Source organism: Clarias gariepinus, chromosome 14, assembly GCF_024256425.1.
Source record: "Clarias gariepinus isolate MV-2021 ecotype Netherlands chromosome 14, CGAR_prim_01v2, whole genome shotgun sequence".
Lineage (NCBI taxonomy): Eukaryota > Metazoa > Chordata > Actinopteri > Siluriformes > Clariidae > Clarias > Clarias gariepinus.
In genome coordinates, this window is record NC_071113.1 from 12154584 (window position 1) to 12167263 (window position 12680).

The window sequence follows — 12680 nt, forward strand, 5'->3', positions numbered from 1 at the left end:
ATGTGCAAGTGATGTCTGTGAATGATAAGGTGTACAGTTCCCACAAATGCAGCTCTTCATCAAGTTGGCAACAAGTTATCCATCAATCAATATTTATGGACGCATAGCCTTCTTTAAAACGTTTGCAACCTTCAAATATTGTACGGTGGCTAATCTCAATACCTTATGTAAATATCAATCAGTTTTCCTCCTGGCCTCCCAGGAACTCCTTTAATGGCCTAAACATGTGAAATGTCAGGACTGTACAGGGGATGTGGCATTTAATCCCAAATGAATTCATGTAATGTGCAAGTGGTGCTGTGGACAATATGATTGTGTGCATTGTCCTGCAAAAACAGAACATCTAAATAAAAATGCTATTTTATTTTTATTTTTCCATTAAAGAAGAGAGCCATTAAAGGAGGATCTGAGAGGCGAGCGGTTCAGTGATAATGATAACATCAACCAGGCAGTCTGATAATGGCTCATGAAAAACTTTCTGCCTCAATAGTATCCAAGTACTAGTTAAACTACTGAATTAGTGTAGCAAGGGATTATATAGAGAAAGATTTTTTTTTTTGTCTCAGAAATGTGTCCTTTTATTTTGTGCATTCAAAAGTCCAGGTTTCACTTGAACGCCATTTTCCATGCCATGTCTGTATCGTCTGTGTGATAATATTCCTGTTGTATATGATAATATAAAAGGAATGTCCTTAAGGACAAGTTTGAGATTTTAGTACAGTAATTGCTTTGTATTATTAATTCATAATATACATAAAATGTCTTACGAGCTTTTGTAGCTTGTTTTAAGAAAGAAAGAAAGAAAGAAAGAAAGAAAAGCACAGGGAGAAGTTTTACAGTGCTGCAGGAAGTGAGACAACCCTGTCCCATACTGGAACTTGTCTGTCTCTTCTCCCGACCCGTCCGCTTTACCCATAATCCCCCGCGCCGACACAAGATGGAAGAGGGCAACAGCTGCAGGAGAACAATGTTTTGGCAGTAAACGCTAAAAGAACCGTGTGTTTGGGGTTCATTTAGACATTAACGACATGCACAGGTGAGTGTTATTGAATCGACATCATTTCTTCTCACCGCTGTAGTGATCGGATTTCGAAATTATGAGTCGCAGCAGCGTGAAAAGCCGGAGTGCACACGGAGAGATGCGGAGCATCATTGTTTCTGTGTGCAATGCCACCCTGGGCCATTTAACACTTAGCTCAGATGCTAACTCTTCGTTAGCCTTGATTGTTTTTTCCCCCTTTCTAAAATGAAAAAGAGAAGCTTTTAATTTTTGCGTGTATTGAATACTTCTGACTCATCTTTTGTGCTCAACAATTTAATACCTCATATTATTGTAGCTACAGTTGCTTAATATCACGCGTTATAATTAGCTAACCTAGACACAGCTAAAGCCAAAACAGCAAGTTATTTGTTTAAACACCTAACATTTTTATGTAAAAAAAAAAACGAAATACAGTAAATACTTTGCTATATTTACAAGTAGTGTTTATGTTTGCTAGTTTAGTAACTGGGTGTGTTATTTAGCCAGCTAGCGCGGTGCGTGCTAGCAGTGTGTTGAGCATCACGGCAGTGTTTTTTTTGTTCGCTTGCTAACGCGATAAATCCCGGTGCTTTTGAACTAGAGTGCGTATTTGAAACACCCAACTCATATCTCATCGTTTTAATCTTTTATAGATAAGTAAACATATAAAACGCTATTTTGTGATCAAATTCATTAAAGAAGCTGCGTGGTGGATAGTTGCTAGCAAATGTTTGCTAGCTAACACGATCACGGCTAGTCATTGAGCTAGCTTGTTATCCAGACGGAGATTGATTTGTTGAGCAGCATGAGAGGTAGATTAAATGTCTTTATCAGATAAGCTTCGTTAATGTTGCTAAATACGGTGATCCGTTAATTCTGGTGAAAGTTGCTGGCTCGATTGTGTCCTCTATTCTGTTGGATTAAGAGGCAAAAGAGCGGCTGTGCCTGTGTCTCAGCCTTATTCATTATTTATGTAAAGGACATTAGCTTTGATAGCTCGCTAGCTCAGCCGACATGGCTCCGATAGCTTTCGTGTGCTAGCTAACGTTCCTCTCACCACAATAGATGCTGAGTCGCGGAATCAAATCCTCATCAAAATCGGGCTGGTTGGGACGCTAATACAATGAACGTTTCATTAAAGGTATGATCTGATCATATTTAAGATGTTTACTAAGTCATACATATGCACAAAGCACTTTAGTATAATCACACACAAAGCACGTTTCTATAACAGCTTCTCTCCAGCCACGGTCAGACTCATGGCTAAAATAAAAAAGGGAACAAAATGCTTGTCTATTTCACCTCTGTAAGCTCTTAATCTGTCATATAGAGCCCCGCTGCTATAATCAGTGTGGTATAAGATTGAGTTACTTCCCTATTCTTCATATTTTTATCATGAAAGAACAAAGTGTGATATAAAAACCGTGACATCAAACACCTGCGATTAAACCATGCAGTATATATCTGGGGATCAATATGTTTTAAATATACCAGAGTATACACTACAGTACTAGATAATGTCATAGCATGTTATAGTATGATCGCTTAAATCCTTCTGGTGTTTATTCCTTTTTTTTTCGTTTATCTGTATTTTATCACTGATTCAGAGAGCTTCTGAACAAAAAGATTTAATGTACTCGTACTGTTGCGAACATGTACAAATGACAAATTAAAATCTCTTGAACTTTAAATTATATTTATTTAAGAAGGTTACGATAAATCCTCTATATCGTTGATTCATCTTTAGAAATATAAACCAACATAGAGGATTCATCTTGCCTCTACCGAATAAATATGATTCAAGACATTTAATTAGCAGTTTGTCCACATACCAACAGTACGAGTGCTTTGGATTTATTTATTTTTTTTTTTTTTGGTGCAGAAGCTCTCTGAATCAGTGATTTTAAACAAGAATGAATTCTCTATGTCTTAACTTATTTTATTTTTAGCAATATAAAGCCACTTGTGTGGATTGCACCCAAATTGCCATTTTATATCTTTTTTTATATTCGAAAATGTTACTACAATATATAATATATTTAGATAGTCCTGTTTGTAACAATGGTGTAAAAGGAAAAAATGTATTGTTAAATCCCAAATATTGAATTTGCCCAAATTTCGAGTTCTCAAAAACAACTACGTCCTATATCGCTCCTGGATCTTCTAGGATCTCCGCCATAATGCCTGTGTCATGAGCTTTTAATTATAAAGAGCATTGCGATTTAAAGTTCTATGCATGTGGTATAAAGGAGCATTGAGTGTAAGGCTGGTTATGGAGCTCTTTATTGTACTGATTAATCTGAATGGCTGATCAGCCGTTTCCCACACAAATATTAGGCTTTGTAGACATGTAGACATGTAGCTATGCAGGGAGATCTTACCCGATTGTTCATATCTTTACAGTGCGTCTCATCTTTTGAGCTGAACGACCGTTGCCGTGTCGAGGAACCAAACATGAGTATTATTCAGGACAAGCTAGGCAACGAATTTCTGCGCAACGGCAGCATGGACCCCAACTATGCCCCCAGCATGATCATGCTCAGTCATTTACCTCCAGTCACCAGCTTTACACGGCTCACCTCGCAACCAATGGTGACCGATTTGCCGCAAGAGATGGTCCTGAAGAAGGAGAGGGATTCTCCGGAACATGGTGGCAGTTTTCTGCACAGCATGGGCATAAAGCAGGAGAAGTTCAACGAGCTTGACTACCGCGTCCCACTGTATGGAACAGGCCTGGGAACAGGAGGAGGAAAGAGTTCAGATATGCTGGACATTTCACTTGGAAGCCACCAGAACATGCTTTTGCATGATGTCAACATCAACAGTGTAAGCTTGAGAAGCCGAGGGTGGTTTGAAAATTATACTTTTTCCATGTCATTTACATGCATGTGTTTGCGTGCATCTGCCATCATGCTTAGTTGTATTATTTTTGTTTTGACAGCATCTTTCTGGAAGATTAGGAAAAGATCCAAAAGACTCCACACACAGAAAAGGACGGAGGGCAAATGGGGAGGGAACAGAAGGCAGAGGCAGAAGGAAGCGGGGGGATTCCACAAAGGTACTCCTTTTTCAATTTCTCTCCTGCTCTCCCAGTCACAGAAGCCTTTGTGTATATTTAATCTAGAGAATACTAATGGAGTAGTTTCTCCTGTTTTTTCTTTTGCTCAGTCAATGATGCTGGATGGGGAGGGAGGACCCCTTTCTCCCAGCTCCAAGCCGCACATATGTGAACACTGCAGTGCCGCTTTTCGTAGCTCCTACCACCTGCGCAGACATGTGCTCATTCACACAGGTGAAAGACTTTGACTGCCAGTGCAATGCAGAAACAAGTCTATCTCTTTACTAAAATGTTAAATGGGACAATTTATTAACATTAAACTTTGAAAATGTGTTTCCGATCATACAGGTGAGAGGCCATTTAGGTGCAGTCAATGTAACATGAGCTTCATTCAGAAGTATCTGCTGCAGCGGCACGAAAAGATCCATAGCGGTGAGTTCCATACTGGCACTTTTTCCCAATTTGTTTTTTTTTTAGACAGAAATTTTTAGAAATGTTTAACAAAGTAGAGGTGTGGGATCTCTAGCGTAAAAATCAAGAGCATACTTGGAAACAATTTGTTGTAGTTTGCGTATTTTCACATAAGTTTCACAAATGGCCCATGATTAAGTTGGTCTTTGCAGCACACACACAAACCCTTATTAAGGGGATATAATATAATACCACTTATAATAGTTTTGAAGTCCCTGTCTCGAACCTGTGCCACAGAATAGACTTGATGCAGTTCTACTTAATGCAGTTACACACAGAATTAAAGAAAGCACAGTAAACTGCCATATCACTGCATTTTCTACAGCACACTATTATCTGTACAAATGTACACAGACATTTTGCACTATGACGTTGTCATTGGTCACCCTTTATCCTGGTCATCCTTGAGTTCATTTTATTTATTTTTTTGTGTTAAACATTTAAGATGCTAAAATGACCAAAATGCACAGATCTCCTAGTGAGTCTTGTATTTCCTTTTTAACAGGGGAAAAGCCGTTTAGCTGTGACCAGTGTAATATGCGCTTCATTCAGAAATACCATATGGAGCGACATAAAAGGACTCACAGTGGAGAAAAGCCATATAAATGTGACACTTGTCAACAGGTAATAATGACCATGCGTGTATGGTGAAAATGTTTCAAGTGGTTATTCAAGAAAATATTTTATGCACATTTAATTTGATATTTACTTCATGGACCGATCTTAAGCTCACTGCAATCTCCTTGTGTATCTGCAGTATTTCTCTCGTACTGATCGTTTACTGAAGCACAAGAGAACCTGTGGAGAAGCCATAAAGAAAGGTCTGGATCCAGGGATGCTAGACCTTGGAGATGAAGACCTGGGACAAGGCAGCTACCTACATACTCAGGGAAATGCCAGCGCACCACCACGTAAGAGAGGCAAGTCTAAGAACAGTGGGGAGGGTGGAGAGCGGCGGAGAAAAAAGACAGCTTCGGGGGCAGGCCAAATGGTCGGCCTGCAAGACTACACCATGGACTTGGCCGCTGGCTCCGGGGCGTCCGCTTCAGGGGTGGGAAACATGGCAGACACCAGCATGGCAAACCAGCAGGTTCGCACTCCCAAGCTTGCCTTTAAGAAAAGTGGCCGAAAGGGTGTGGACAAGAGCCTGCTGTCATTAGGTGAGGCCGGTTCAACCTCAGCTGTCCATGATCAGAAACTGTTACCTCCTAAATCCAATCCAATGGACCTGCCTGGAGCAGGAGGTATGGACAGTCTAGGCCTACTTCAGGGTTCCTCAGATTCTAAGCAAGGTGGCACGAGCAGCAACTACGACGACGCCATGCAGTTTCTGAAGAAAAGGAGGTACTTGCATGCGGCGAACAGCGGTGGTGGTGACTACAGCCCGGTCCACCTTCCACCTCAGCAGACGGTTATTCAGGGCGGCATTGGTGAACCCACACTAGCATTACTGGACACATCACCTCTGGTCAGTGTTGACCACAAGCATGACAAGTCAGGAATTCCAGACGAGGTACTGCAGAGCCTGCTGGATCATTACTCCCATAAAAGTGATGTGACTTTTGATCTCTCAGATACTCACCATGTGGAGCTGCATGCTGCTTCAGCAACCCCTGAGCTGGGAGCAGATGAAAGCTCTTCAAATGGCTCAGCCGACAAGAGCGGCGTCATGAATGAGTATTCAAAATTCCTGCTGCAAACACTGGAGAGGACGAGTCATAGCAGTAGTGGCATCTTTACATTCTTCCCGGAGAAGCACATGTATGCTACATCTCCTCTGGAATGTACCTTTGGCCAGTCCATCTCCTCCCCTCATGGTCCCTCATCTGCTTCTGTGCTACCAAAGCCCCACTTCAGCATGCTGGTGGGCTCCCATTCTTCCTCCCACTCCTCGCCGTCTTCCCAGCAGGCCTTTCACCTGAGTTCCCTGGAGACCTCTGCCCACCAGCAGCTTACACCGTCTCAAGAGCTCACTGAGCAGTTGGACACCCAGGAGCTTGCCAATGGGCAGAAGGATCAGCAGGTCAAGAATGGCATTGCCACAAGTGCAAACACTACCAGCAGTGGCTCCACTTCTGTCTATTCTTTGTCATCTCCTCCTGATCTGACGGCCCTGGAACCATCGAAGGAAGTGGACATGCGCCCCACCTTTCAGATCGAAAACTTCGCTCAGGCATTCGGTTCCCAGTTTAAATCCGAGCGCCGGACCCCACTGGCGTACAGTGCTGACCCCCAGATCGTCATAGTCGAGGTCGACCCCCGAATATCACGGACTCCTGTGTCAGAATTCTCAGGGTATACCAGTCTGTTAGCTGATGTAAATGAGCCAGCTAGCTCAGGAACCAAAACCCCCACAAGCCAAAGCTACAGGTAAAGGTTTTGGATTCAGCCTCACTCTCCAGTTTGGGACAAGAACTTTTCCCAATGCCCTCAAACCCAATTCCCCCTTTTTTTAAAGCAAGATGAAATATTAATTATTACACTGCCATTAATTGTTAATACTCTACCAGGGAAGGTCTACCCGACCTCAAATGCAATTTTTTGATATTATTCTTTTTTTAATATGTCTTTTAGTTTCTCGTTTTATTAGTGTAGTCATTTCTGTGATTAGAGGCTAGATAATGACTGGCTTGACTTTTCATAAACCCTGTGTTTTAGCAATCAGGTTAGAATTGTAAAATAGATGAAGATGGTCTATAGTAATAACTATTGTCAGGGTGTGGCCCAGTATTCAGTGGCAGAAAATGTCAGCCTTTTGTCTGTTACAATAATTGAAAGTATTACTCAGGAAAAAAAGCGTTTTTAAATAATTAGGTGCAAATAGCACTGTTTGTGTCGTGTTTTTTTTTTTTTTTTTTTTTTTTGGCAAGTTTAGTTTAAAACTACAATGAATATTGTTTTCTGAAGTTCCTTGAGGAAAAAAAAAATCAAATCCATGCTCAGTCTACCTGTTCAGCTGATCACACTGGTGAATCTTTCCACTACTTGTACATATGCAGAGATTATGGTACTTTGTCAATGTGAAAATACTTTAATCACTAAAGGACAGTAATAAGACACGGTCACAGTTTGACATACACAGACTTGGTCCTGTGCAAATGCTCATGGAAATCTCTGCTTACATGTATGTGTTTTATTATTATTATTTTTTAGTAGCATACATTCACAGCTACTGAAATGTGGCCTCAGGGTTTGTCTTACACAGGCCGGTTTATACTTCTGCATCTGTGAATCTGTAAAAGTGTCAGGGTGTCCTGTAAAACCATTCGCTTAGGGGTTTACCACTACAGTAGAGGGCAGTGTTGCATGTAGCATATCAGAATGTTGTAAACTCAAATCGAAGAGGAGAGACTTGTGCTTCACTGTAGAAGAACTTAAAGTACTGGAGTTGGTTGGGAAGAATTTAGTTTTTACATTCTACTTGATGATTATTGGCAATATTTTGCTGAAATCTTTAAAAAATTGTTTCCGGGGTTATTCATTTGGTCAATAAACCTGTCCAGTGTTTTGGCGCCTCTTTTCTCTAATTCATTGTCCCATTTTTTTATTTTATTTTTTTTAAAACAAAGCTGTTTGGGTTTCTGCTTTGTACATTACCTAAACCGCTTTTCTGCTCAGCCGATCAGCGCAGTGCACAGCAGATTGTCACGAGCCATGCCAGTTCCCCTTAAGCTACACTTAACCATGAACTATCATTTGTTGCCTCAAAACTTTGCAGAAGTATAGCCATTAATCATACCCCATTGTTTAATGTGTCGGCTCTCATCCCTTTTATTTCTCAAGGAATCATATTAGCACTTTTACCACTGAAGACAAAAACTGTTGGAATACAAATACATACATGCTTTTGTTCAGAGGAAAGCTGTGATTTTTTTTATTTTTTTGTTTTTTTTATTTTTGGTTTGTTTTTTATAGAAATGGGTGTTTATTTCTAGGGGCATTTTTTTATATATCGTGGGATGGGAGGGTTATTAGCATGAATTGTTCTAGCAGTGCTATTGACATGGATGCCATACCAATTTTTGTGCTGTGGAGCCTTGGGTGTAAGGACAGGGCTTCTTTGTATTCAAAGTGTATTTAAGTATTATGTTAGGTTGATTTTCATTTCTTTTTTTTTTTTTGGAATAGCTGCATTTGGAATTCTACCTCTCAAATTAGAAATTTGATGCCTAAAGGACAAAAATGCAACCTTCCCTTTCAAGGTCTTGCTTGGAGAACCATCCAAGTTGTTGACTGTTAAACTCATGCAAATCTGAATTTTTGGACCTGAATCTGTTTATTTTTTTATTTTTAATGTTAGCCATGAAATCAGGAATCTCACAGCCTGAGGAGACTTGTGAATCTGATCACCATTTTTCTTTCCCCCAATCCGACATGCAATCTTTGCTGTGCCCGTGAATGGAGCAGGAAGACGCCTGTGTCTTCCTTCCATGTCTCCTGCTCCTATCCAGCATACACGGGACCCAGCTATTGGCCACCGTCCCTTCACAGAGAACTGCTGATTCTGCACTAGTCTCTGGGCTCAAAAAATGCTGCACTCCAAACTTGTCCCATAAGTTTTTATAAAATGGAAAAAAAAAAAAAAAGTGGCATAAAGAACACAATTGACCTTAATATACCTCATATCTGTATACACGACAAAACCAGGGACGTGTTTCATGTAGCCTATATAGTAGTAATATTGTAGTGTACATCAGCCATATTGTAGAACCATTTAATGCCACCTGTGTTTACGATTATCGTTCATGTTGGTCTGTTGAAATAGTTTTTTTTTTTTTTTTTTTCCCGCCTGTTAAGCAGTTTTGCCAAGCAGTGTTTCCTTGTAGATCTCTTCCCCTTAGGATTTCTTGAATTTTGTTCCCTGTTTGCTTTCCCCCCCTTTGTTTTTGTTACTTGCCCTGTGTTTTGATATGATCTCTAGAAAGAATTTGTTTACAATAATGTACAAAACACTAAAGCTGTGTTTTTGTTTTCCCTGTTTGATTTTGTTGTCTGATGCATGATATGAAGTTTTTGTATGGCTTTTTTTTCTGATCACAATTGCACCATTTTTGTGTCCTCATCTTCAAGCTTTTTTGTGACTCTACAGGGCTAAACATGTCAGATGACTTTATATATGATTAGATAAGCCAATAAAACCTTTTGTTATGAAAGCTCGGAAGTGTAAGTTCTCTGTGTAAACTGATTTCTGAGGCATTCTAACTAATTGTCCGCCTAAATGTCCAACACTCTCATTCTAGCCTTCCCATAAAACACAACACAGCAAATTCTGATTCTCCCAGCAGGGCACACAATTGCAATGCCTTTGGCTGTACAATACATTTCGGTGCATCATGTGCTGCCACTGCTACCACATTTGTTACCTCCACATACACAATGTGATAGATTATAAAATGCACAGAAGGCAGCAACATTGTCCACCATGGCTAAAGGGGGATGGCTGTCTTATTTTGGTTAGGCAAGGTTATGCACTTCCACTCTAGAAGATAGTTTTTTTTTTTTTTGTTCCCTATCCTTTTTTTGATTTAATTTTTAATCCTGGCTTGGTTTAATTTAAATGGACATGTCGTGTTATAAAAATAACCTTTTTGTCATATCGTAAAATTTCTAAAATGAAAAACCCAATTGTGTATTTAAGTGTTTTAATGGTGTTTTACATTCTAAAAGAAACCTTATCTCAAAGCAGAACTAGCCCAGGTTTCTTCTTTAGCTATTAACCAGGAAGTCCAATGCATGATTGTATTTTAAACAGCTGCTATATTTTTTCTTTTCTTCCAGTCAAATCAGATACATTTCACAAATTGCACGGAAAATCTGTATGGAATAGTTTGAGTAAATAAGCTGCATTTTACCATCTATTACAAATGCTCTGTCTGGGATTTTGTTCAAATATAAACATCATTACTTGGGGATACAGTACTTTATTCCTTTTTGGTGTTATTTTAAAGAATTATCATACAAACCTGATTTCATGAGGTTGTCTCTGCCCCATAATCATTGTCCAAGATGGTAGGATCTTGATGGTTATAAACAACTCCGGCTAGAGCTTATTGTGAAGCCGTAGTATTTCAAGGTGAAGGGAAAGTAATGTTTCCTCCATGAGATTGTACAGATCAGGTCTACTGTACTAATTAGTCTTAGTCATGTATTTTGTTTATAAAATAGTGACAGAAAGTCATTAGTGCAGCAGGAAGTGAATATTGTGGTTAATATCAGATTAATCAGTGCTAAATATTGATTAGATTACATCGCCTTAAAATGAATAACCTGCACATTCCAGTGTAACCATGGACTTAAGGTCAGATGGCAGACTTTGTACATGTTTGTGTTGCTGCAAAGAAAGAGACGTTCTTATTTTATTATTATTTAAGGAACAGCTTTATTTTTTAAAACTTGAAATATTGTCATTTAGATCACAGAGAATAGATTAAGATATATAAAGCTCATTTCGTGGCATATGCTCTGATTGGCCATAATATTAAAATCACTAAAGTATCACTGATTAAAATGGCACCTCTCTAGGGGTAGCATATACAGTATTAGGCAGCAAGTAAACAGCCTCCTGTGTTGAAAGCAGGAAAATGAGCAAGCACAAGGATCTAAGCGACTCTGACAAGTCAGCTTGGGTCAGAGCATCTCCTAAATTGCAGGACTTGTGGGGTGTTCCTGGTATGCATTGGTTAGTACCTATGAGAAGTGGTCCAAGAATTGACAACTGTTGATTAAGTAAAAAAGTTAATGATGGTTCTTATAAAAAGGTGTCAATAAACACAGTATATCATAGCTTGTTGTGCAATGTTAGGTTATTATTGGGTTATTTTAATGTTATAGTTGTATGGGGTTTATGATCATAACCTAATCTTAACTGGCTTACAACATCTGTCTCTACTTAATTATAACTTTTGTCTAATATGAACTAAAGATAGAATTGTACACAATCAATAAGGTATTAAAATCCTTATGTTAAAAAATCCTCTTTATAAATTTTACAGAATTTTCATAAGGCTGTAGTTCCATAAAACTTATAGTTTTTAGTTCAATCAAACTGTTTGGAAAAAAACTATTTTTATATTTAAAAACAACTTTTTTCCCAGATGGAACCATATAACAATTCAATTGTGTTATCTACTTAAAATAGCCTAAATCACAGATTCGTAATTTTTTGAAATAAATTTTTGTGCTTCTGTGGGTCAAAAATCTGTGTTTACAAGAGGTCTTCTTTACCCAGGTTCATTTTAAACCATAAAGTTTAAAATAATCACTATTTAAAAGCATTTTGTGTGACTTTTTTGTCCATGACCTAAATTTAGTATGGTTTGTGTAAGGTGAGCTATTCATTCTTTATGACCTTGCTTACAGTAAAGTGTAAGGAGTGGCTGTGTGACTTGTAACATCCCAGAACCCACCGGTTAGAATTATCTTAGATGATAAACTGGTATCCATATAAATATGTATGTTATTACAAGCAACATGGAAAATCAGAATATAAACTCATTTTTATTAAGCCATGATCCAGTTCAAAAGCTGGGAGGCATCATCTTAGTCTTAAAAGCTATTTACATGCTGTACCCAAAATATACTGCAATATAAACAGGGCAGGGTTTGATTGCAGTCATAAGTTGTTCCTGGTCAGTTGTCTGTAAATGTCTCACACAAGTGTGCAAGGCCTTCGCCATTCTGAGAAACTTTGGACCCTGCTCCATGGTGACAACAATTCCAACGTCACTCTGTGCAATAAAGATGCCACTCCTTCTGATACTTCCTTGTGTCCTTATGTCCTCTGGCCAAACTGTGTTACGAGTTAAAGTGATTTTCACAGTGATTTGTAAGTAGCCAATAGTCTCTTTTGATTTAGGACTCCCTAAAATCCCTTGAGTTCATCATATCATTTGGCATCATTTTAAATAACATTTGTGAAGACAGTGCCAGGATTATGTAAAAATATGTACATGCATATATGTGAAATCTTCCAAAACTTTTTTTTCATTTAATGATTTTGGCTTACAGTTCAGGAAAAGGAAAAAAATACAATATATTAAAATATTTTAAGTTTTCCCCAAATCAGACAGTTAAAGGATTTGCAATACAGAAATTCCGAAACATTATGTTCATTTATGTAATCAGTGCAGC

General features: G+C 38.8%; 1 protein-coding gene across 2 annotated transcripts; it reads left to right on the top strand.

Annotated features, from left to right (window-relative positions):
* The first annotated feature begins 919 nt into the window (after window positions 1-919).
* znf281b (zinc finger protein 281b) lies at window positions 920-9703 on the top strand. Of its 2 annotated transcripts, XM_053512328.1 has the most exons (8): window positions 920-1036; window positions 2087-2162; window positions 3425-3847; window positions 3963-4079; window positions 4190-4313; window positions 4428-4511; window positions 5056-5174; window positions 5308-9703. In XM_053512328.1, exons 2-8 carry the CDS (start codon window positions 2145-2147, stop codon window positions 6922-6924), a joined length of 2502 nt encoding a protein of 833 aa, XP_053368303.1. In that variant the 5' UTR covers window positions 920-1036; window positions 2087-2144; the 3' UTR covers window positions 6925-9703. The 2 variants fall into 2 exon arrangements, with proteins under 2 accessions (XP_053368303.1, XP_053368304.1); XM_053512329.1 differs by lacking the exon at window positions 2087-2162 and having other exon boundaries at window positions 928-1036.
* Window positions 9704-12680: the final 2977 nt, after the last annotated feature.

Excerpts from the sequence above, each read along its gene's own strand:
- znf281b (XM_053512328.1), top strand. Across the intron at positions 4,314-4,427 it reads ACATGTGCTCATTCACACAG|GTGAGAGGCCATTTAGGTGC; the intron begins GTGAAAGACTTT and ends CCGATCATACAG. Across the intron at positions 5,175-5,307 it reads AATGTGACACTTGTCAACAG|TATTTCTCTCGTACTGATCG; the intron begins GTAATAATGACC and ends GTGTATCTGCAG.